At 39.4% G+C, this 23,374-nt stretch overlaps 1 protein-coding gene across 21 annotated transcripts in view; it reads right to left on the bottom strand.

The window, feature by feature from the left end:
* The window catches only part of LOC134534298 (spectrin beta chain), a 137,319-nt gene that overhangs the window by 61,411 nt on the left and 52,534 nt on the right, over positions 1 to 23,374 (bottom strand). For all 21 annotated transcript variants that reach the window (XM_063372644.1, XM_063372642.1, XM_063372647.1 and 18 more), the window contains one exon: positions 1,062 to 1,210. In XM_063372644.1, the coding sequence (XP_063228714.1) occupies positions 1,062 to 1,188 (127 nt within the window). In that variant the 5' untranslated portion in view covers positions 1,189 to 1,210. The remainder of the gene's footprint in view (positions 1 to 1,061; positions 1,211 to 23,374) is intronic.

Genomic DNA, 23,374 nt, shown 5'->3' with positions numbered 1-23,374 from the left:
ACTTACCTCGGTCCTAGAGCGAAGGGTCCGGGGAAAAAGTTGGAATTTTAGATGCAAAATTGTGCTATTTAACGAGTTTCCGAACCAAAATATTAAATATACCATTCCAAGAATTTTATGACGTAGTATGTATTAAATACTACTCTGACAGTACATGTAGTACAATTTAAATAAAATACAATCTAGGAATTTGCAATCATTTTACAGTATATTGACAATCATATTTGATTTTCTAATCAATGTGATCACCAATGCAACGTTTGTAACTACTGGTTGAGAAAAATACTACTAGGACCAAAAATTTGTTCTGGGAAAAGGAGGGGGGCGAAATGATACTCTCGCCCCCCCCCCCATGCATAACAGCACGGGGGCGACTCGCCCCTGCTGCCCCCCTGTTCCGACATCCCTGCTTCTCGTGCAATCAAATAAAGAAGTTTTTAAGGACCCCTTTACTTAATATTCACCACTATCAAGGTGAAGGAAACTATTTGTAACTGCACAAAAATCCTTAATAAAATAATGATGTTTCATAGTTACGCACATAAAAAAATTTGTTGTTACAGTCTAGCTCCGATTTGTCCAGAATTATCCCGAGAATACATACATTACTCAAGCATTGTGTCCATCTGAAATTTACTGCCCCAACATTTAATCACTAATTACATTTTCTTTATAAGTTAAAAGTAAAGAGTGTAAAAGCCATGTTTTTTTTTTGTTTAAAGGCGATACAAAATACAGACTGTTAATTCATTTTTTTTTTTTACATAAATTCTAATCACGTCGCTCGAAATTCACCAACTTTACTGCACATGTGGAAAGCACTGCTTGCTGCCAAGTCAAAAACAGAATAATAAAATACCCACATTTATCCATTACTTTCACACTATTAAGTCTTTTTTTTAAGGATTATTAGTGAGATTTATAAATTTTTAAGGGACTTATCCAATTAAATTTTAATAGGGCTTATTCAATAAAAGACAAATTAATGAATTTGTGATAATACTAAGGAGACATACAAACCCTGACATTATTTGCAAAAAAATGTTTCAGCCTCGACTGACCTGCTAAGGCTTTGATCCTCGATCGTTCGAAGAGGCGCGACGATGAGTTGCCACCATCGTACTCATAGTCCTCTATCTCTTGCTGCAGGGTCGGGTCCCAGCGGACCAGAGAGATGTCGGTCGTCATGGCGACAACCCCGGGTTACACCCTGCGCACAAACACCGCGAAGCTGAGACATGCATCCACCTCGCTTATACATCACTACTCAGGGCCGGATTTAGAGGTCTGGAGGCCTCGGGGCAACAGAGGAGCGGAGGTCCCCTGGCCCCAAATTATTTTACAAATAAAATGAATTTTTTTCAATAGAGTTTTCCAATAAATAATATATTGTGAAATCAAGTAGATTCTCTTAGTATTTAAAAAAAACATACATAAATATAATCGGAGACAAGAATTATATGAAATTAAATTTTAGTGTTAATGATATTTTCTGTTAATATTGTGGGGGCCCTCGGTTTGTGGAGGCCCTGTCACTACTGACCTGAACCATTAGTATTTATAGTGCAGGACCTGAACTGCACAGCAAACATTTGTAACATTTTAGCACACCTACTGAACTCATCCAGTAAGTGCTGAGGGAGTGGACTAGCGAGGTATTGATCTACACACAAAAATACTTTAAGAAAAGAAAACCTTAAAATGTAAAACACAGATAAATATAATTTAAAGCATACATTTATTAATTTTATCAAATACATGGGTTTGGTAGATGCTATTAGCTTGTGTATGGCAGAAAAAATATAAATTACGAAAGACATAACCGAAACACTAATGTTCACTTCAACAAGAGTTAAATATTAACAATTTTTTTATATAAACTAATAGCATCAAAATTTAAAAACAAAAATGCCTTTTCAACATATTGAGAATTACACAACACTATGTTAAGACCAAACATATGTAAGACGTATGTAGAACATACTAATGCAGGAAAAATGTCAATGTTTTATCTCACTTCAGCAGGTAGATGTACTGTATTTCACGTGTTTTAAGCTACACGTTCCTTAAGCTGACTGAGGTGTGAACTGTCACTTAGGCAAGCTTCCACAGATACCGCCGAGCTGCCCACAAACTCAGTTGCCTGCCACAGCACTGCCAGACACTTGGGTAGAACACATTGTTGCTTTACTCCAGTAGTTTTGACAAACCCTCAACACAGTACACAGTAGAAACTAAAAATCCTTTCTTAATTAATAAAATAAGTAACCTCATCTTGATAGCCATCAGGAAAACCTCTGTGTTGACACAGGTGTTAAAAAATATTTTAAGGTTTAACAATTAAATGCATCTTTTGCAATACAAAGCAAAAGAAAAAGTTGGCTGTTCTATTTTTTTATTTTGAAGCCGAATACCTGTCTCTGCATTTATGAGAGAGACTCAAATGGCAATGGGCCTATAATTCATGGGAAGAAGGGGGGGGGGGGCGCACAAGTCTCACCCCCTCCTCCTAAATTCAAGCTTTGATGTAGAGTTAAATTTACAGTGATTAGCAATGGTGGTCCAAATACCATACCAGAAATACTAAGACTGCATATCTTGTGCTTCCAACAAGGTGCGTTCTAGCTTATATACGAGTTTCGAGAGAAAACTATTACACACACTTTATTAAGTGTTGGAACATTAACTAGGACACACACATCAATAACATAGTCTACACATGAAAGATACTCCTTCCCCCACCAACCCCCTACACCAAGCCAGCCTGCTACGGGGAACTCTGCACAGTTGGCAGCAGTTGGCAGCAGTTGGCAGCACCAAGGCTAGACGGCAGCGGCCCGACTAACCAGGTCATGGCCTTTCGTTGCACCGGCATTACGCTAGCGCCAAACCCACCCGCCCCTTGTAAAGGTCTCAACTCTCGTGACGTCACCACAATTGCGCCGTTAGTTCTGGTTTGATTGAGTCAGGGTACAATTGTAGACCCACTCGTCTTCAGCTTCGCGAACCTTAACGAAACGTTTTCCAAACAGCACGAGAGCAAGTGTCAAAACAGTCTAATTTACAATCAATTAGTGAACTTAAGGGAGTAGTCTTCACCATTTTGCAATTTCTAATATTTTTATACCGCTTGCAATCAGGGGCGCAACATGGGAGGGGTGGGGCAAGGGTATTTTGCCCCCCCTCTGAAACCTTGAAGTAGGGGCAAAGAAAGTGCTGTGTAATCAATTTTTAGATAATAAAACTGCTTAAATAGCACCATTTTCCACCTTGAAATACAAATTTTCCCGGGGGAGGACCCCCGGACCCCCCGCTTCAATAGGGGGGATCGAGGATTCTTTATAAAAAGGTATATTGCCCCCCCTTTGGAAATTTAGTTGTTGCGCCCCTGCTTGCAATAAAGCTTAGGTATCTGCAAAATTATTTGGTTTGACATGGAATGTGATATAGCTTTGACGTGATAAACGTCTTATAAATCGATGAACGCCGGCTGCACGCACGAAAAAGCATGACTGTCACGTTCCGCCTGAGCCGAGCGTGCAAGAACCGGCCAACCACCGTGCGAGAAAATCTTCTGTAATATCGAACAGGTTAAGGCGGGCTTTTTAACTAATTGTTCGTGATTATATTTAAACAAATTATTTAAATTAAATTTTGCAAAAAACACTGTAAATAATATTTGAAAATAAAAAAAAGTATGCAATTTTTCATAAATGTTTTCTTATGACGTTAATCACGTAAAAATATCGTCCGTAAACCGACTTTACAGACAACCCCTCCCCCCTGGAACACACACGGGTCGGTGTATTGTTCCGAGCTTGTGTCAACAGGGGGACTAGGTTCAGATAAAGGCTTCTCGGCGCAGATCAGGTGGCGGGCTGGCGGAAACAAGACCCGGCCAGCTCAGCCGGCCGAGACGAGGACAACAGAATTCTGCTGTGACGAGGGTGGCGTACAGGCATCACCCGAGCCTCCGCAGGGCAATGAACACGTGCTAACTATTTTTTACCCTTCAGTTTCTACCACAAACATTCCCTCTTGCAATGGCGGATCAAAGGTAGGGCACCAGGGGCAGGTGCCCCCCCCCCCCCCTCCACAACCGAAAAACCAGTTGTATGCTACATTAATATTGCCGACAAAAATGATTGGTTCTGAAACCAATAAAATATTTTTATATAATTAATTAATTTCTTGTAGAATCATAAAATCTGGTGGTTGGATGTTGTGTAGTGTGAGTAGATTAAATACAAATTTTGTAATTTTAAGACATTTTTTCTCTGGTATCTCTGAAATCCTAGAGTGCCCCCTCCGAGGTGAACCTCTGGATCCGCCTCTGCCCTCTTGTGTATATTATATATGTATTAAATACAGATGCTGATCACGGCACACTCCTGTATGGTACATTTTGAGCGTGGAACATCTGAGAACTGATTTCCGCGGACGTTACCGCCAGCCAGAAAGTTGGACACAAGTTGACCACAGTCTGACCAAATTCGCGAGTGTAATTTGGCCTCCAGGATGGACTCTACAGTACTGTGAATACTCCGGCAAAATTTCCACTTGTGAGGCGTCTCAACTTAAGTGCCCATGCTAAGAAACTTTTTGGTTTGTTTGAGGATCCCATTAGCCTCGTGTCATTCAGTGGTTCAGTCCCAGGGCGTTCTCGTCTTCAGCGATGCAGTCAACGGCGCAAGCTACATTCCATCCCTAATCCGTGCCCACTGACATTTCCCGAGTTCGGTCTCAACTTCGGCGTGGATGTGTGCAGTCATTTTAAAATTAGATCGTGGCGTGACGTCATGGACAGACGCCTTCCCACTCCTACTCCATCCCTCATTTTTCCCTATTACCCATTCTCCTTCATGGATTTCGGTTAGAGGCACGAATTCTTCCAAGGTCGAGTGCCATATGGCTCCCGTAGAAGGTATAAATAATTCACGCAATATCTGCGTCAGCAGCAGATGACAAAGTCTACAGAAGTTATCACAGGTGACCTTGTACGATTGTACCGAGGCAATACGAGCAAAAGTACTCTAGCGAAGCACTTCAAACTTTACAGTTACGCCCACGAAGCTTTTCGTGACCTCCTTGGTGTTGCCAAAAAGTCTAGTCTGATTCCTAAACAGTTTACAGAAACTACTAAAAATTTGATTCTTCCAAATTGTTAATAGCCACACAGGTAACCACAGAATGACCACTCTGGGTCATTTTGATTATTTGACCGCTATATTGTAAGGTCGTCGTGCAGTTTCCTAGAGACGCGAGTTCGACGATAAGACTGCACGCACATAAAGGCGAAGAGGGGTTTGCCGCGCGAGCCAGTGTCGCCCTAAGCGCTACCGGACCTCTAGCGCGGAAAATAGTGTCAGGCAATATTAATATTTAAGTGGATTCCCTATGCTATACCCAACATTAAGGAGAGAATTAAGCCCCACTATCGTTCATTTTTAATTTTTTTCGGCAGAAGTACAAAATTATAACCTCTAAAATGCCTATGAGGCTTTGTTTGTAACCTGTCTGCTCACACTCGTGATTTTTATAATGCGTGTGCAACACGTTTGAAAGTGTGATTGGGGGACGCGCCACAACGCCGAAATGCCAAATTGACCATAACGCCGACAGCTAGAAAACTGCTGCAGATTATCTGAAAAAAATGTTTTTTTTTTACTTCAAAGGTATGTAAATCTAATATGTGTATTTAAAACTGTGTATGTAAAACTGTATGTGTGTATGTATGTGTATATATATATATACATATAAACTGTAAATATGTATAAATTACATGTTCCATAGCCTTATGGTTTCTACCAAAAGAAGGCTCAATGGAACACAAATAAATAAATAAAAATAAATAAATACCAAAACGCCGTAAAATGTCTTTGCAGGACTGCCACAAAGGTTAGGTTAGACTAGGTTAGGTTAGACTAGGTTAGGTTAGACTAGGTTAGGTTAGACTAGGTTAGGTTAGACTAGGTTAGGTTAGACTAGGTTAGGTTAGACTAGGTTAGGTTAGACTAGGTTAGGTTAGGCTAGGTTAGGTTAGGCTAGGTTAGGCTAGGTTATGTTAGGTTAGGCTAGGTTATGTAAGGTTAGGCTAGGTTATGTGAGGTTAGGCTAGGTTATGTGAGGTTAGGCTAGGTTAGGCTAGGTTCAGTTAGGTTAGGTTATATTACGCTAGGTTAGGTTATAGGTTAGGTAAGGTTAGGTTTGATTGTGGTATTTCGGCGTTAAGGTACATTTAAGAAACACACACAAATTCATTCAGTTGTTACTTCGGCGTTGTGGTACACAGCAGTTTTCTAGCTGTCGGCGTTGTGTTCAATTTTGACATTCGGCGTTATGGTATTTCGGCGTGTTGGTAACGACCCGTGTGATTGTTGCACAGTGACGAAGTGGGAAGAGAAACCTCGGCCAGAGCAATGTGCCGGCCTCGTGGGAGCTGCGGGAAGCGGCCGAGGCTGATCAAAGCCCCGCGCGCCGAGGACATCAGCATTAATGAAGCAGCAGGCAAGCAGCGCGCCGGGTGTGGACAGTGACGTCAGGCGACCAGTATAGCTGCGGGTGACGTGAGGCCGTGCGCGCAAGTGTCTGCCTCCTCCTTCCCCCCCCCCCTCCGCCCCCAGGTCCCGCCACGACCCACACTACACGTCACGGTGCACTGCCGGCAGCAGGGAAGCCTTCATTTCACAGACCAGAGAGCCACACCCGTAGTTCCCCGAAGTTCATGCTCGCTTTTTTTTTCTTCAGTTCTATCTCATTGTATAAACCGGTGTAGCATTACATTTTGCGGTCGATTAGGATAGGTTAGCTACATTATAAATACTTTAAAACATTGCGGATGGTTGGTTATATTAGGTAAGTATAGCTACATTAAAAATACTGTAAAATCATCTTTTGGTTGCTTAGCAAATAACTTTTTAATATGTAGCTATCCAGGGCTAGGAAACTGTTTACATGATTTCACAGTATTTTAATGTAGCTATCTTAACAAAATCAACCATCCGCATTGTTTTAAAGTATTTATAATGTAGTTAACCTAATTGACCATTACTTATCATGAGTTACTATGAACAAAAAAAAACCGAAGATGCACGATCGGGAGTTTGGCTCTCTCGTCTGTGAAAAGGCTTCCCGTTGGCAGGCCATGGCTCATTCAACGCAGCACACCTACACAAAAACTGGGGCTTCGCCGCACTCCGATGTGCAAGTACAACCCGGACAAAACACATGACGCCGAGCACACGTTTTTTTATTCTTCGAGTGCGAACGATGGACGAACCACGTAACACGGACTGGTTTGATTTGTACCTTAATTTACTTAAATAAATAAAATGAAGTAAAAAAAACCTCAAAAAGCATCAAAAGAATCCATTTATAACGAATTAAGTGTACTTTAATAGAAACTAATTTCAATGATCAATGCATGAATTGTAACGAAATAAATCAATGCAAAGGACTGAAATGTGTGGAAATGTAATCTACTTGAACATATTAATAAAAAAATAACAGAAAATCTTAAACGAAACCAATGGAAATGAAATAAATCCACATATACCGAAATAAGTCAGAAACCTAATACATCATCTGTAATACTTACAGGGAAAGTGGAGAGGAGGGTTTATAGTGACTCATGTATCATCCCTCAAGGCGGTGTCTTTAAAAGATTTTCCCTCTAGAAAAAAAACATCACCTGGCACGCGACGCGGCTCTGCTTCCCAGTTCGTAACAATATTAAGGAGGCGCAAGAACCCAGTCAACAACCATTTGTACCATATTATCAATATCATCCACAGGGCTTCCGATAAAATTATCAGAATCACAAACAATCAGAAAATAAATATTTCCACGGTACTATAATATTTTTTAAGCTCTCGCCTTAGCATCCACCGTTTTTTTTTTTTTTTTTGCTAATTTCAGACTTTAGAAGCTTTTTTTGTGTGTGTGTGTGTGTGTGTTACCGACATGCTGGATCGTAATGACGCAGGGCCTTAACGCCGGTGTGACCGGGTCAAGGTCAGAGCCAGGCGCGACTGTGTATTGTGTGCTAATGTCCGGCGCCAAACACACTTGTCACAGGCTGTCCGTGCACACGAGTATAGTCACCGGCAATCGCCATGAATATCTTTTCATTAGTGATAAAACGTCCCAAACCATCACGTTAAAAAGCTACACGGGCCCAAGAGTATCCGAATATGTTCTTAAGAAACATTGAATATTAGGATTAGAAAATCGATAATTCCATTAACAGCTGTATAGTAAATGCTAACACTTCCACCCGCCTCAATGCAGATCACACTCGCTCCACGTGGCGGAGCGCAACTGGACAGGCAGATGAGAAACTTAACTACTTAAATAAATATGGATTCTTATATTTGACCGAAGATACCATTTATCAAATTTCATCCAAATCTTAGATGGTGAGGTGGAAAATGTATACATTAGCTGGATGATCTCGCAAGGAATGACCTTCCATATTATGAATGTAACTTGCATTCAAACATGTGTTAAAGATATTTGAACTAAAAAATTGGTTATGTGTAAAGTCGGTTTACGGACGATAGTTTAACGTTACGTCATAACAAAACATTGATGAAATGATTGCATACTTTTATGAATAAAATTGAATCATTTTTATTGAATTATCACTATTTTGTATGGATACAAAGAAGATGTGAAATGAAATCTACAATTTAATTGATAAATTTACTTTGATTTGCACTCATTAATTCAAATATGTTTATTACTTTAATGAAGAGATTATTTTAACTATAACTTTTATACATGTTTGCTATTTGACTTCTTCCAATCTGTGTTATTCTGTTAAGGATAGGACGATGATAGGAAAAGTAGGAAACGAATGGGAGTGTTTCAAGTTTAATGTGCCTCGAGAAAGTCAAATCGATGGTTGTTCCAATCGAGTGGAAGCGAGATAGATGGGGCGCAAGCGTACAATGAACGTAACGGGACAAGAAGTCATCCTTTTTCGTGCGTGCAGCCGGCGTTCATCGATTTATTAGACGTTGTCACGTCAATAAAAAAAAAGTAATTTTACAAATATACTTAGTTTATAATTTATGGAATTGCGTATTAGCGGAGTTTCGAATTGTGTATAGTGATAAAATATTACACTTCGGAATAATTTTTGACGATGTTGGTAGCAATGAAATAAGCATGGCTGCCATGTGCGCATGGAGACTGTGTGCAGGTGTGTATTTTCTTGCAACTGAAACTGAGGTTAGGATTTTTAACACACTTTGCGGCTACCACGTTAAAATATTTTTGAAACAAAATATATATATTCTGACAGTGTTTTGGTTGCCCCGTATTGCAAAATAAGTAGATAATCTTAACACATTTTAAATGATTATTTCCAGCAACGACCAACTAAAAATATAAATCAAGGTTGCCAACATTTACTTTCGAAACATTAACGAATTTTAAGTTGTTACGTTGCGTATGATTACCTCACAGTTCACCGATTTCAAAGAAAATAACAGCATCAGTTATAGCATTAAGCTCACAACTTCCGACTCAATATTAGAAGTTAGAAATATTCCACTGGCAACGGTTTATACATACACGATTATGCACAGAAAAGTTAAGAGCTGAACACTTCCCTCTAGCTGGTAATCAAAAACATGCATTAAATATTTCAACATTAAAGTAGAAGCTTGCAACTTCAATCAGTACCCACTGATTAATTTTACTGTAGTTTTATATTTTCATATGCATTATCTCAACTAAGATATCATCTTGATGACAAAGTTACGCTCGGAAAAATTTAATTACATTACTTATGTGCATAAAAAATGCGTAAAAATGGATTTTTGTTTTTGTTACAAGTTTAACAGAAATTAAACTATTTGCACTAAATTTATATACGTAAACATAATTTACGGTCCCAACACAGGAAGTTATGTGCTGTTAAGTACAGCTGTTTCGTGACTGCAATGCTAATTTTCTCTCTCCTGAAAAATACTGGAGTTGTGTGTAGTTAAAATAAAACTAACATGATGCATTAGATTTCTTCGATTTGAAATAAATGTTTTAAATTCTTTTGAGTTTTGGAGAAACTTCTACTTCCGTACAAATAATAAAGCATGGACGATTCTAGTGAGATGATTATAAAAAAAAAAGATATATCAAATAAAAACTTTGCTCTAGCGATGTTACTATCAAGTGATTTTTTTTCTAATACAAAAGCTTAGTTTCATCTAACTACACCGGCTACTCTGGCATAAAAAAAATGCAACTATGTTTTAATTTTTCCGGATGACCAGTTATCAATCTGCACTAATTCATAACTGATAATGCAAACATCATGACCGTAAAAAACACCTTATATTTCCCAAGCAATATTTATCTTTAATGATGTTCGCAGACTTTCACGGCCATTGTCTGAAGTAGCTTGCCTTCTGGGGTTGTAGCCGCGTCCTTGGCGAATAATTCACCGACGTTTCGGTCGACATAGCAGTCGCCATCATCAGGGAGCAGTTACCAACTACGGCTACAACCCAGAAGCCAAGCCAGCCTGCGCGGCGGTGTGTTCTCGCGGGGGTTGGCGGCCCTGCCGTGCGTGCCAGGCGTGCACGCACTTGTCACGACACGCGCGCGCCTGGCGGCCAGTCGAGACAGCCAGTCGCCTGCTGACACCCAGTGTTGCCAGGTCTACTGTTTTTGCAGTAGATCTCCTTTTTAAAAAATCTACTTTTCTACTGCTAAAAAGCGAAAAGTCAAGCAAATCTACTGCTTTTTCCTGCCTCAACAATTTTTTTATTAAAATTAACAAAAACGGCTTGAATTTTAACTAAAAAGTGTATATTTTTATGTTCTTGAGTTTTCTAGCCTGCAACAGTTAAAATTTTAGTGTCACACTGCAATATATCGATTTACTGCGAGATACATTTAAATCGAATCTCTGATAGTTACCTAAGGGACTTTCCCCTCGTTAGTGGTGTGTGGCTGTGGCATGAGCGTATCTTTTTCCGGGAGTTTCCCACCCCAGGCGCCCTTATAGGTTGAGATAGAGCTGTCGTCACTCGTGACTCGTCTCGTCCGTCTGTTGAGTGTCGTCATCGTGTCGTGTCACTGTCGCCTGTCGGTACTCTGTTTATCAGTCATCATATTTGTGTGCTTTGAAGTGAAACAGTTTATGTTACTGTTATTGTCTCGCGGTCGCCTGTAATAATTTCGGACGATGTGGTGTCACGGACAAAGTGTGCCGTTGTCTATTACGAATGGATTTTGATAACGCTGAATTTATTATTAATTATTTGCTATGAGTAAAAAGGTGAAGTATTCTCAGAAGTACAAACGTGAGTGGGAAAACGAAGAGTTGTTTAAGGGTTGGTTACAGTCTAGCAAGAAAGGATGCGGTTTTGCATATTGTAAGTCATGTAACTGTGATATTAGCATTGCTTCTGGAGGTAAAGGTACATTAATTAGACATGTAGAGTCTGATAAACATGTGCAATGTGGAAAGGAACTTATTGGTCAAAAAACATTAACTTCATTTGCATCTCAAGCAACCAATTTAAGTAATAAAGTCAAAGAAGCTGAAATTCGTCTTTCTGCATTTGTAGCAGAACACAACATTTCATTTAATATAATTAGTCACTTGACACCCCTTATTAGATCAGTTTGCCCTGATTCTGAAATTGCAAAAAAAAATCAAGTGTGGCCGAACTAAAGCAACTACCATTGTTAAACATGTTTTAGGGCAGGAAAGTAAGGAATTACTTTGCAATATATTGAGGGAAAATAAATTCTCGGTGATTGTTGATGAATCAACTGACACAAGTTCTACCAAACATTTATGTGTAGTCGTACGAGTGCATTCTGGAGAAGGGGTTGTAGTTGATGCATTTTACGATCTCATTCCTGTGAGTGAAGCAAATGCTGTTAACTTGCATAACAGCTTGGTACAGTCATTTGAGAAGGAAAATATTCCTTACAAAGAAAACCTAATCGGTTTCGCTGCTGATAACGCTAGTGTAATGATGGGTAAAAGACATTCATTATCTATTCTTTTGAAAAACGACATGCCCGACCTTTTTATAATGAGGTGTATTTGCCACTCATTCCATTTGTGTTCATCATATGCTTGTGCGAAGCTTCCAAGGGAACCGGAAGATTTGGTCCGTGGTATTTTCAATTATTTTCATTCAAGTTCTAAACGTATTGAATCCTTCAAAGAATTTCAAAGTTTTGTGAATGTAAAGCCACATAAGCTGTTGCATCCAAGTCAGACAAGATGGTTATCCCTTGAGTTAGTTGTATCTCGGGTTTTGGAGCAGTATGATGCCCTCATACTTTTTTTCACCCAGGCTGCCTTTGAAGATAAGTTATTAGCATCAGATGCCATTCTTCAAAAATTAAAATCACCCTTCAACAAATTGTATCTTGAGTTTCTTCAGTTTGTTTTGCCTATGTTCAATATCCTGAACAAGCAAATGCAGAGTGAGCAACCACAAATTCAAAATTTGAGGCCGAGTGTAGTTTCTGTATTAAAAACTCTCCTCGAGTGCTCTGTTAAACCAGAAATTGTAAGATCCATTGATGTAGATAAAGTTGATTATAAAGATCCTAGAGTTTTTCTGCCGTTGGAAAATGTCTATTTTGGGGCAAAATTAAATGTGTAAATGCAAAAGTAAATGTGTGTAAAAATAGGTTTACTAAATTAATTGTAAAGGAAAACTATATGTTTAGGATATCTACTTCTTTCTACTGTTTTTTCACAGTTCAATCTCCTGTTTTGGTGAGTGGTAGACCTGGCAACACTGCTGACACCACAGCTCGATACCGACCTGCCATCAGCGCTCCTGCCACCGCTGCTTTGCATCACGAATGCTTCAAGGAATTTCGATTGAAGCGCATCACAGTTTTAGACTATTCCCAACAATGGATTCAATACTGTTCGCCTATGACTTCACGGTATACCTGTTTTGGTATGGCCAGTGTATTGGAAACCAGGATAGCGATAGGGATTTGCCATATGACGGTTGATCGCGAGGTTTTAAACAAAACAAGACATCGGACCAATCACGTGGCGTTCTCGCTGGCCCAGCCAGTGACTGACGTGGGAGAAACTAACTGCCGAGACTTCAGACTTAGTTTATTTTGGTTGATAGCCACATATTCTGTGGCGTGACATACCGAAAATTTCCCACTCATTGGTATAGAACACGCTTGTTTTATTACAAAACATAATTGTTTTTTTTTTTTTTTTTTCGCACAGCTTAAATCTCTTTTACGCAGCAATTAGTGTTTAAATAGTAAAATTGGCATTATAAACCTAACATGTTTGCTAGTAGCCGCACTCCCTTGTTCTGTGCAGTGCCTGACGGCACCGCTACCTTCCCGGCACAACAATGTGTAGCGGGACTCGGCACAGTCTCTCACGGAACACGGGTCGAGCGCACACCAGCCCACTGACCCCACGACCACTCGCGAGTACGGTCGCGCGAGCGGGGTCGAAGGGCGCCCGGCTGACTGGCTGGACGGCTGGTCAGTGTCAGCGGCGAGAATAGCGCGCAAAGCACAGCGACTGGCCACGCCCACTTCCTGCCCGCTCGGCCATTCACACTGCTGCACGCGCCTTCCGTCCGCCTGCATCCACCACACGTTCAGGCACATGGGGAACCCTACCTTTCACAGACGAGAGAGCCAAAACCCGAAGTTCATGCTTTTTTTCCGTATCTTTAATGTAGCTATCCTAACCAAATAAACCGTCCACAATGTTTTAAAGTACTTATAATGTAGCTAACCTAACCTAATTGACCATTAGTATCCTTTTTATCAACACCGCCATATTTATTTACAATTAACAAACAAAAAAAACCGAAGATGCACGATCGGGCGTTTGGCTCTCTCGTCTGTGAAAATAAGGTTTCCCTGGCCCTAGTCGTCTATAGAGCGTCCCACTGCTAGGCCGCAATTTTGAGTCGGCAATATTTCAGGAGGTGTGTCGGTTGCTGGGATTATATGCAGCCCTACATCATGGCCGCAATTTTGAGTCGACAATATTTCAGGTGGTGTGTTGGTTGCTGGGATTATATACAGCCCTACATCCTGGCCGCAAGTTTGAGTCGACAATATTTCAGGTGTGACGGTTGCTGGAATTACATACAGCCCTACATACTGGCCGCAATTTTGAGTAGACAATATTTCAGGAGGTGTGACGGTTGCTGGGAATATACACAGAGCCTACACCCTCAGTCCGATGGCATGGTGGAGATGTTCAACACAACTCTTTGAGGAACACCTTGCCAAAATTGTGGCCGAGAATCAACAGGATTGGGATCAACACATCCAGTTGTTCCTGACGGCATATAGGTCTGTCAATCCATGACTCCACGCGGCAGACTCCTTGCCTCTGGAAGTAAATTTCTCTTTCTTACACACGCCTACCGCCGTAAGCGCTGTCGCTTCAGCGCGAGCTGTTGCCAATTATAAGTACCTGAAACTGAAGATATTGGATATTGTTTATTTATCAAGGAAACTTCACAATTTTTGTATGAATTCGAATCAATTAATGTGTGTGAATTGCTTCTTGTTTCAAGTTAAAAAGAGGCTATTTATAACAAAATTTATGAGCGTGAAAGTATGTATAAACTTAAAAGTTATAAACTGCTAAAATGGATTCTTAAAATGCTTCGCGTGCACTCAGAATCTCAAAAAAAAAATTTTTCCCAACACAGTCACGCACGTAAATGCCGGTATTTTGTTTAGATCGGTTATCAGCAGTACCTGAGAAACTAAAACCGAGTATGAAATCAAATATTGTCATAACCACACTCACAAATGGCCAGAGCCCAGCCCGTGAACAACTCGTCAAGAAACAGACTGACCACTCGAACATATGACAGCTCCGAAAGAGTAACTTCTGTAATGGAGCGCCCACAAACAGCAAAAGAACACGTACACAACTGTAAAAATTTCCATCGCGCAAACGCTATCATATCTTGAGGTCATAGATTCTTGCGAGACTTCCAAAGGTCAAAGATTCAATCAAAAAAGTAATTGAATATTGTGAGAAGTGCATTAAAACAAATTTGTTACCTTGCGATCATAAATGTTAACCAACGTAGTGCTCAAAGTCAAAATACAACCAAATACATGTGCAAAATCTTGCGTTGGCAGATTTCGACCCACTACCGTTGGCTTCTCCCAGTTATCCCACATACTCTCCATATAAGCCCTATGCACATTTTGTCACTTGGCATGGAATACACAATAGCCTAATATATTTTTCCCTTGCGAATACAATGGTAATATAATTCTAACCGCCTGGAAGAAATAAATTACCTCGTAACTAAAAATCTTGTCTCTCCCACGCCTCTTATTTACAAGAAAATAATTTGTTAAACATTTCAGGATTGCTGTGCGCTTGAGGGAAGTTAGGATTGAATATCCCTGGAAGAGATCAGATCTGCTGCGATGCACGCAGGCAGCAGAGTGCTGTTGCATTCGCACAGAGCGAGCTGGTATCTTATCGCGAGCAGAGCGCTGATAAACAATCGGGTGTCACAGCCATCGACGGGCGACTGAGATGTGTCCGACACGTTCCCAACCAGCAGTGACAACACATCCAACACACGTCTATGTCCATACCTAGAGCTTTAGAGCTTTACATAAATTTGAAACTTTTGTAATTGTCTTCTTCCAAAAGACAACTGGGAAAAAAAAACTTAAAAGTTAGCCAGTCTTACACTCGTTCCAAGACGAAGTACAATAAATTGCAGTGTAGTTAACATACAGCAAATACACGCAAGTAAAATATCCTAGGTAAATTTTAAATTATTAATTCAAATTATTTATTTAATAACTAAATAATTTATAATGCAAATAAATGTTCGTGCGGGAACATAACTTCACGTATGTTAATACACTAGAAAAAGTTTATGAACACAATTTTCAATCACTAACATTCACAATTAATGTTTTTTTTTAAATTAAATGTGGCTCCATTTAATTTAAATCAATGAAGTAAAATATTTAAAAGGACGTATATAAACGATATTTGTATGTAGCCCTTTTCTTTTTTTCCATCCTGTGAAAATTTCGTTGCACTCTCCCCATTTTCCATACCGCGCCCAAAGCAGTATAACGGGATGAGTGTACACGCGCGCACATTGGACAGTTGGCAGTCCTGCTCGGGTGAAAGCGGCTCGGTTACGTGTGCCACGGGACTTCCGCCCGCCGGCAGTCACGTGCTCACGTGAGCAGGCAGCGCCGGGTCGTGAAACACGGGAAGCCTTTTCACAGACGAGAGAGCCAAACACCCGATCGTGCATCTTCGGTTTATTTTTGTTCATTGTAACTCATGATTAATGGTCAATTAGGTTAGGTTAGCTACATTATAAATACTTTAATACATTGTGGACGGTTGATTTGGTTAGGATAGCTACATTAAAGATAATGTGAAATCATGTAAACGGTTTCCTAGCCCTGGATAGCTACATATTAAAAAGTTATTTGCTAAGCAACCATAAAATGATTTTACAGTATTTTTAATGTAGCTATACTTACCTAATACAACCAACCATCCACAACGTTTTAAAGTATTTATAATGTAGCCAACCTATCCTAATCGACCGCAAAATTTAATGCCACACCGGTTTATACAATGAGATAGAACGAAAAAAAAAAAAAAAAGGCGAGCATGAACTTCGGGGAACTAAGGGTGTGGGCTCTCGTCTGTGAAATGAAGGCTTCCCAATAATATTCTGTATTCTGCGCAACCCCCCTTAGCTGGCCATCAGCCTCAGATACTGACATTCCTGACGCCCCAAGATATTGTTACGCCTGGTTTGTAAAGTACGAAAGTATTTTTAAACGTGCAACTATGAGTTTTGGCTTGAGTTTCCGGCGGCCATATTTAAAAATAAGTGTTCCGAGAATTTTTTAATACGTAGACGCTATATGCAATAGAAGTCTGTCAACATTTCTTATTTTATACATATCATTATTACAGCTTTTAAATTTACGCGCAGTGAAAGAAAACGAATATCAAATTAGACTATTTCACTTATCGATTTGAATTATCAAAAGACGACAGGAGTAGAAATTATGTTTCGTACAATTTTACGATTTTAAGTTGTAGGGTTGGTGACGTCTTTCATGCTTTAGAGATTCTTGTGTTGGCTGCGTTGTTTACAAAACCACACCCACACGCCATTAGGCCTTCTTGTCACTCGTTTGGCTATTATAAAGTTATATTTTCCTGGGGGAAAAAATATTGCATAATAGTAATAAGTGGTAATTCCCATTTCGGTGTTTGTTCTAGGCCATGGCACAGTGGTTTGTGGTGCATGCTCGGTTTTCTTAACTTTTTTTATTTTTTTGTTTCGCAAACTGAACGTCACGTATGTTTTTTTTTTGTAACTTCACATGTTTATATGTATATACACATACATATTTATGGTAAAGCGTTTTTTTTTTGTTTTTGTGATTTATATAGTATCATAACCTCTGGTATGAATCTTTGGTGTGTTATATATATATAATACAAAGCTGTTGTAAAGTGTCAAGATTGTACTACAGTATGAAAAAAAAAATATTACAAAATTTAAAACAATAGCTTAACAACTAAAATTTATAAATAATGAAAAAAATAAGGTATTATATGGTGTTGATTTAGGAACAGAGACAAACTCCCAAGAATTTGTCGCAAGTGTTAACGTCTAGCTGTATCACAGAATAAACAACCAATTGTTTATTCTGTGGCTGTATGTAATATCTATGAACATGTTGGATGCGGGGAAGTGATTTATTTGGGAAGCTTACAACTCACGTAGTTTCGGTTCCCTGCAAGAATTTCCGAAGATTTCCGAAGTTTTGCGTTTTGGTATTAACGCCACTTCAGCCGCTAAATCAAAAGTTTCCAATGAAAACAAGCATGTTGTAACTGACCTAACCCTTCGATTTTTTTAATTTCAATTTTTGAGAGAAATCCGAAGTTGCACGAACGTGGTAGGGAACCGAAACAACGTGAGTTGTAGGCTTCCCGATTTATTTACACTTCCATTTTGTTTAGGTGTAACATAATGTAACAAACTAAGTGTTTATTTCGGCTTGTTTATCAACTTAATGTAATAATAGTTTTTCCGCACCGCCAATTGGGTGAGTTTTGTGCTGTATGTCCCTGGGTTGCAAATAGACAACTTAGTTTTTACCGATGTATTATATTTTGTGTGTACACATCGTTAGAACTCTACAAGGCCATTTCAACACTGAAAATTATTTAAAGTTAATAATAAAAGAAACAAGAGGACGTAAAAGAGCATAAAAAGCAAGTTATTTCAGATTTTTAACATTTTTTTTGACGATAATCCGTACACTACATATTTACCTACATAATTTTTGTTTCAATTATTGTTCTGAAATCTAAACTCATAACCAAATGTTTTAAGCAGTTAAGTTGGCAATAGTTTTGCAGTGTATGTTTCTGTTACTTGGTGTGTTGGTGTCATGTCGCTCTGTGGGCATGTTTTTTCGTAACCTAACTCATGTACGTGTTACCACAATTTTTTTTCTCAAGTCGTTATGAGTTAGGTTTCCCTTTCTGTTTGAATCTTGTTTAACGTTTGTTTTGCCCATCTTTGTTATAGGTCATCTGGGGTATGTATTTTATTATTCTTTAAGATATTTACTCGTTATCCTCATGTTTAGTTTTCATGGTGTTTCGTGCTATTCGTTGCACGTAATTTAATAATTGGTGTAACAAGATATCTTTAACCTGTAACAATATTTTAAATCACGTAAGTTTGGTAATTTGCTGTCGTTAATTTTGTCGTAGCTGTTTTAGTGTTTAAATTTTATTTACTTAAGCCAATAATTTTGTGTTCGTTTATATTTCACTATTTTTAACGTGTTTTGTTTTTAATTGTTTTGTTTCAGAAGGTTGCAGCAAAAGGTCAGTGGTTTTCTTCAGTCAATACCGATGTTGTTTTGATCTTTGAATTATTGTAAGCACCATTATTGAAAGTTTCGTAGGTTAAAGCATTGTATGTTTGCGATTTTTTGTTGTTCGAAGAAAGAGACTTCAAGAAGACATTAGATTTTTCTATTGTTTTGTTGACTTTGGCAAGTTTAGCCAGTGGGCAAACTTTTGGGAAATTCGTTTGCATTTTGCGGTCCTTAGAGCTCTTGAGCCATTACCATTCTGTAAGTGTTAAGGCTTCGCTAACACTTATCTTCGCCGACCTGTCATTTTTCTTATTAAATCCTATGTCTGCCATGGAAGATCCGATTGCTCATTTAATGATAGTTTTATTTTTGGTTAGTAATATATATTTTTTGTTTATTTTTAAAAATAATAATAAAAGTTTCAGTGCTATCTTTGACTCATTATTCTATTTCGTTTGTATGGTTAGTAATCTTTTAAAATTGAACAATAATCGTGGCTTCTAGTTAATTTTTGTAGGTTATGGTATGTTGTGTGGGGATGTTGACTGTGTTGGTGTTGAATGTCTTGTCTATCTTTCCACACAATGCAGCTGTATCATGTTGTGCCACACATTGCACTTGTAACTGTTGTTTAATGTCTTGATTCTAATAACTTTAGTTGGTTTAGCCACTTTTATTCCAAGTTTCCCCGTTCTTATTTTTGGTACTGTTCTTGTTTTGATTTTGTGCACTAGGTTTGTTGCTGCATGACATCTCTCCTGTGGGATTTCTGCTGCATGGCGTTCTCTAGAATGATTGCAGCTTCGGCTCGGTGTTGCTGTGACTCACCGTTTCAGCTACCTCTGGTGGATTTCTGCTTGGTGTAGTGGCATTGCCTTCATTTTGAGGTATGGTGTTGACTTTAATTTCTTCTCTAAAATGTTTCTTTAAAATTCCAGTCAGTTGTATATTTGGTTATGCTCTCCTTTGCTGACTTTTCTCGATTTTTTAAATGTGATTTCATTTTTCATGGTCAAGCTTCCTTTAGGTGCTAAATTTTTCTTGGGTGGCTGGAACATGGGACCTAGTCATTCACTTTTCGACGGTCATTTGGATTAATTTATAAATCTTGTCAGCGTAATACCGTGTTGGATATTTAAATATATATATATATATATATATATATATATATATATATATATATATATATATATATATATAAATCAAGATATGGTTGACTTCCAAAGACTATTGTTAGTATTTTATACCTATTTCATTTAATATTTTAATTCCAAATATTGTAAAGGCTGCGTGGTGAGCCAGTCGGCGTAGTTATTTATTTATATAATTTGTGGTACCATTGAGCCTAAGGTTCATGGGGGCTTCCTGCTCAGCAAACCTAGTCTGGCAGGGTTAAGTTGGTACAGTTCCCCTATGGACGGAAGGGAAGCCTACGATTCACGCCGAGTACTCGACATGCCCGAAGATTACCGAATACCTGCCTCCGGTGACTTCGGAATTCTTTTGTTTAGGTGAAAAAAACGCATTTTTTATTTTGCCGTGTGTTCGTGAATGCCTAATTAGTTAAAATGGTCGATTATGTCAGGTCAGTTTCATTATAAATACTTTCAAACTAAGCGGACATTAAAAATGATATGAATTATTTTTAATGGCTGTTTAGTTTTAAAGTATTTATAATGTAACTGGCCTGACCTAACAAACCGGGACAAAAGATGAACAGTAGGAACTCACGTATTTTTTTTTCTTATTACTTGCGCAACAATATCCAAACAAATAAATCTTAAGTTAATTACATCGCATTTTAATTTGATGACATTGCAAGACGAATGTAAAAGATGATAATGTTCGTATATTTACTCAAATATTAGTCTTGGTTTTAATGGCTTAATTTGTATTATTGTTATGAAAATTCCTACCTTTATTCGTTTATGTCCGGCATTTAAAACAGGCGTTTTTTCACCTAAACAAAAGAATTCAGAAGACACTCGAAGGCAAGTATTCGGTGAAGTTCGGGCATGTCGAATACTCGGCGTGAATCGTAGGCTTCCCATGGACCTTTGAATATATATATACTGTATAGAAGTCGCCAGCCCAGATTAAAATTTCTAATACGGTTTTGAGGTAGTTGGTTAATTCACCGCCGCAATCGCCACCATCTCTAGGGCATCGACTTGTGGTGGTCCCTAGCGGACAAGTGTCGAACTCTTCAAACACCCCTTCCCCCTCCCGTTGAACGACCTTGAGCTGTAGTGAATGATGGGTGCGGGGGGTGCGGGGAATGACAGCGGGCGACAGTGCTGCGCTCTAACGTGTAAATAACAACCTAAGACGGTGCAGGGCGTTACGGCAGCGCACTGCAGCGGTGAAGTTCCCAAGCTGCTCATCATACGCTCCTGAAAAACGTAGAGTAAATCCTATCCACTCGCGACTTCTATACAATATATATATATATATATTCAAAGCACGGACGGAAGGCAGGCACGGCGCCGGCGTGCTGATTCACACTCGACCTCGCCACACAAGGCCCGAGGAGGCGGAGTGGTCGGTTCCCAGAAACCACCGCGGCGAGGCGCGTCAGGCAGGCGAGTCCTCGCGAGAAAACAACATACTCGCCGCTTTCAACCCTTACAAATCCAATACCAGTGATTATTTTCCAAAACAAATGTTGCAGCCGAGCAACAAATCTGCGAACAATGACTAGTGGCGATTCTAGAAAATTGATCATAAACATTTGCTTATTCAGGATATTCACACCTATCTGGAAGAAATTTACCACACTTTCCTCTTTGACAAAACGTCAAATTTCCTGGATGTTTAGTATAAACTAGTCTATAAATGATGTTAGGAGGTAATTTAACTGATTTGTTAGTGACACTGACTGTGGAAGAATACCGTTACCAGGCGCCATTTTTTGTCTGTTGTTCGGTTCGTGTTTTTAGAGAGTTAGTTATGTGCGGAAATTTGGAGCAACTTCGGTGGTTGGTTGAAGATTACCGGGAACAATGGGTGTGCCGTGCACACAATACGTGTTGTGGGATGTAGGACTGGTGCGGTGACGTGTGTATGGACAATTCCGTGGACTTGCATCAGTCGCAATTATTTGCGTGATCCTCCGGTGGAAGCATGGATTCAACTTTCAACCTATGAGAACAAGGGAGCGGTACCGTTTGATGGTAAACACTGGATATAATTTAAAAAAAAAAAAAAAATATTTTTTAGTAATAAATAAAATTCATAAATTGCCTTGTTCTCTCTCCATTTTAATCTCGATCAGAACCTTGCATAAGACAAAAACACTATCTGAAAGAAAGAAAAAGTGCCTTCCCAACACGGGTGATGGTAAGACTGGGGGATGAGACTATGAGAGGGATGAAGGGAAGAAGGGGGCGAGACTGCAGCGGGGTGCATGCCGCAACTCCGTGCCCCGGTGCAGTGGGTATCGACCCACGGCGCCACTGCGGACCACCAAGGCCGCGCCCCCCTGCTGCCGGCCCCAACAAGTCCAGCGATTCACCTGCATCCGCACGTCCAGCAGGGTCGTTACCATAACGCAGAATGTCAAAATTGACCACAACGCCGACAGCTAGAAAACTGCTGTGTACCACAACGCCGAAATAACAACTGAATGAATTTGTGTGCGTTTCTTAAATGTACCTTAACGCCGAAATACCACAATCAAACCTAACCTAACCTAGCGTAATATAACCTTACTTAACCTAGCCTATCCTAGCCTAGCCTAGCCTAGCCTAACCTAGTCTAACCTAACCTTTGTGGCAGTCCTGCAATGACATTTTTCGGCGTTGTGGTACACAGAAGTTTCCTAGCGGTCGGCGTTGTGGTCAATTTGGCATTTCGGCGTTGTGGTGCGTCCCCCGTCCCGTCCAGCATATTACACTTGGATGCCGCACACTCGACGTTAAGTACGCTACAATCTTATAAATCATTAATCACTAGAATATTTATTTAAATACATTTTCGAGTTACTGTATATTATTACTAGAGACCGGAAAAATTCGCGGGTTTATTTTACGATATGCTAGAATCCAAACAACTGTACCTTTATATTGCTTCTGTGATTGGCTTACAGTTTATCTGAAGGACTTTGAGCCAATGGAAAACCTTCAAAAAAAAAAGTATCGAATCGCAAGCGTCCCAGTTGACAGGTGTCACGAGTCAATAGCCAATGAGCAGATGGCATTTGCCTGACTATGTAGGAGGTTGTGGAGTCTATCCTAGAGGTTATCGAAAGCGCGAATTTTTCCAGTCTCTAATTATTACACGTGTCTCCGTATTTTTTTTTAAATATCAAACCTTGAAAAGTTCAAACGCAAGTTGAAAACATTATATGGAAGCAGCTGTAACAAATGAACTTTTTTTTAATTAAGGCAATGCATTTCAGACAATCTTGAGGTTATAATTCCACCCGTCCGTCAAAAGTTTAAACATGGTAAAGTTTTGACGGACG

The sequence above is a fragment of the Bacillus rossius genome, chromosome 7 (assembly GCF_032445375.1).
Source record: "Bacillus rossius redtenbacheri isolate Brsri chromosome 7, Brsri_v3, whole genome shotgun sequence".
Lineage (NCBI taxonomy): Eukaryota > Metazoa > Arthropoda > Insecta > Phasmatodea > Bacillidae > Bacillus > Bacillus rossius.
This window is presented reverse-complemented; position numbering and strand designations above follow the sequence as displayed.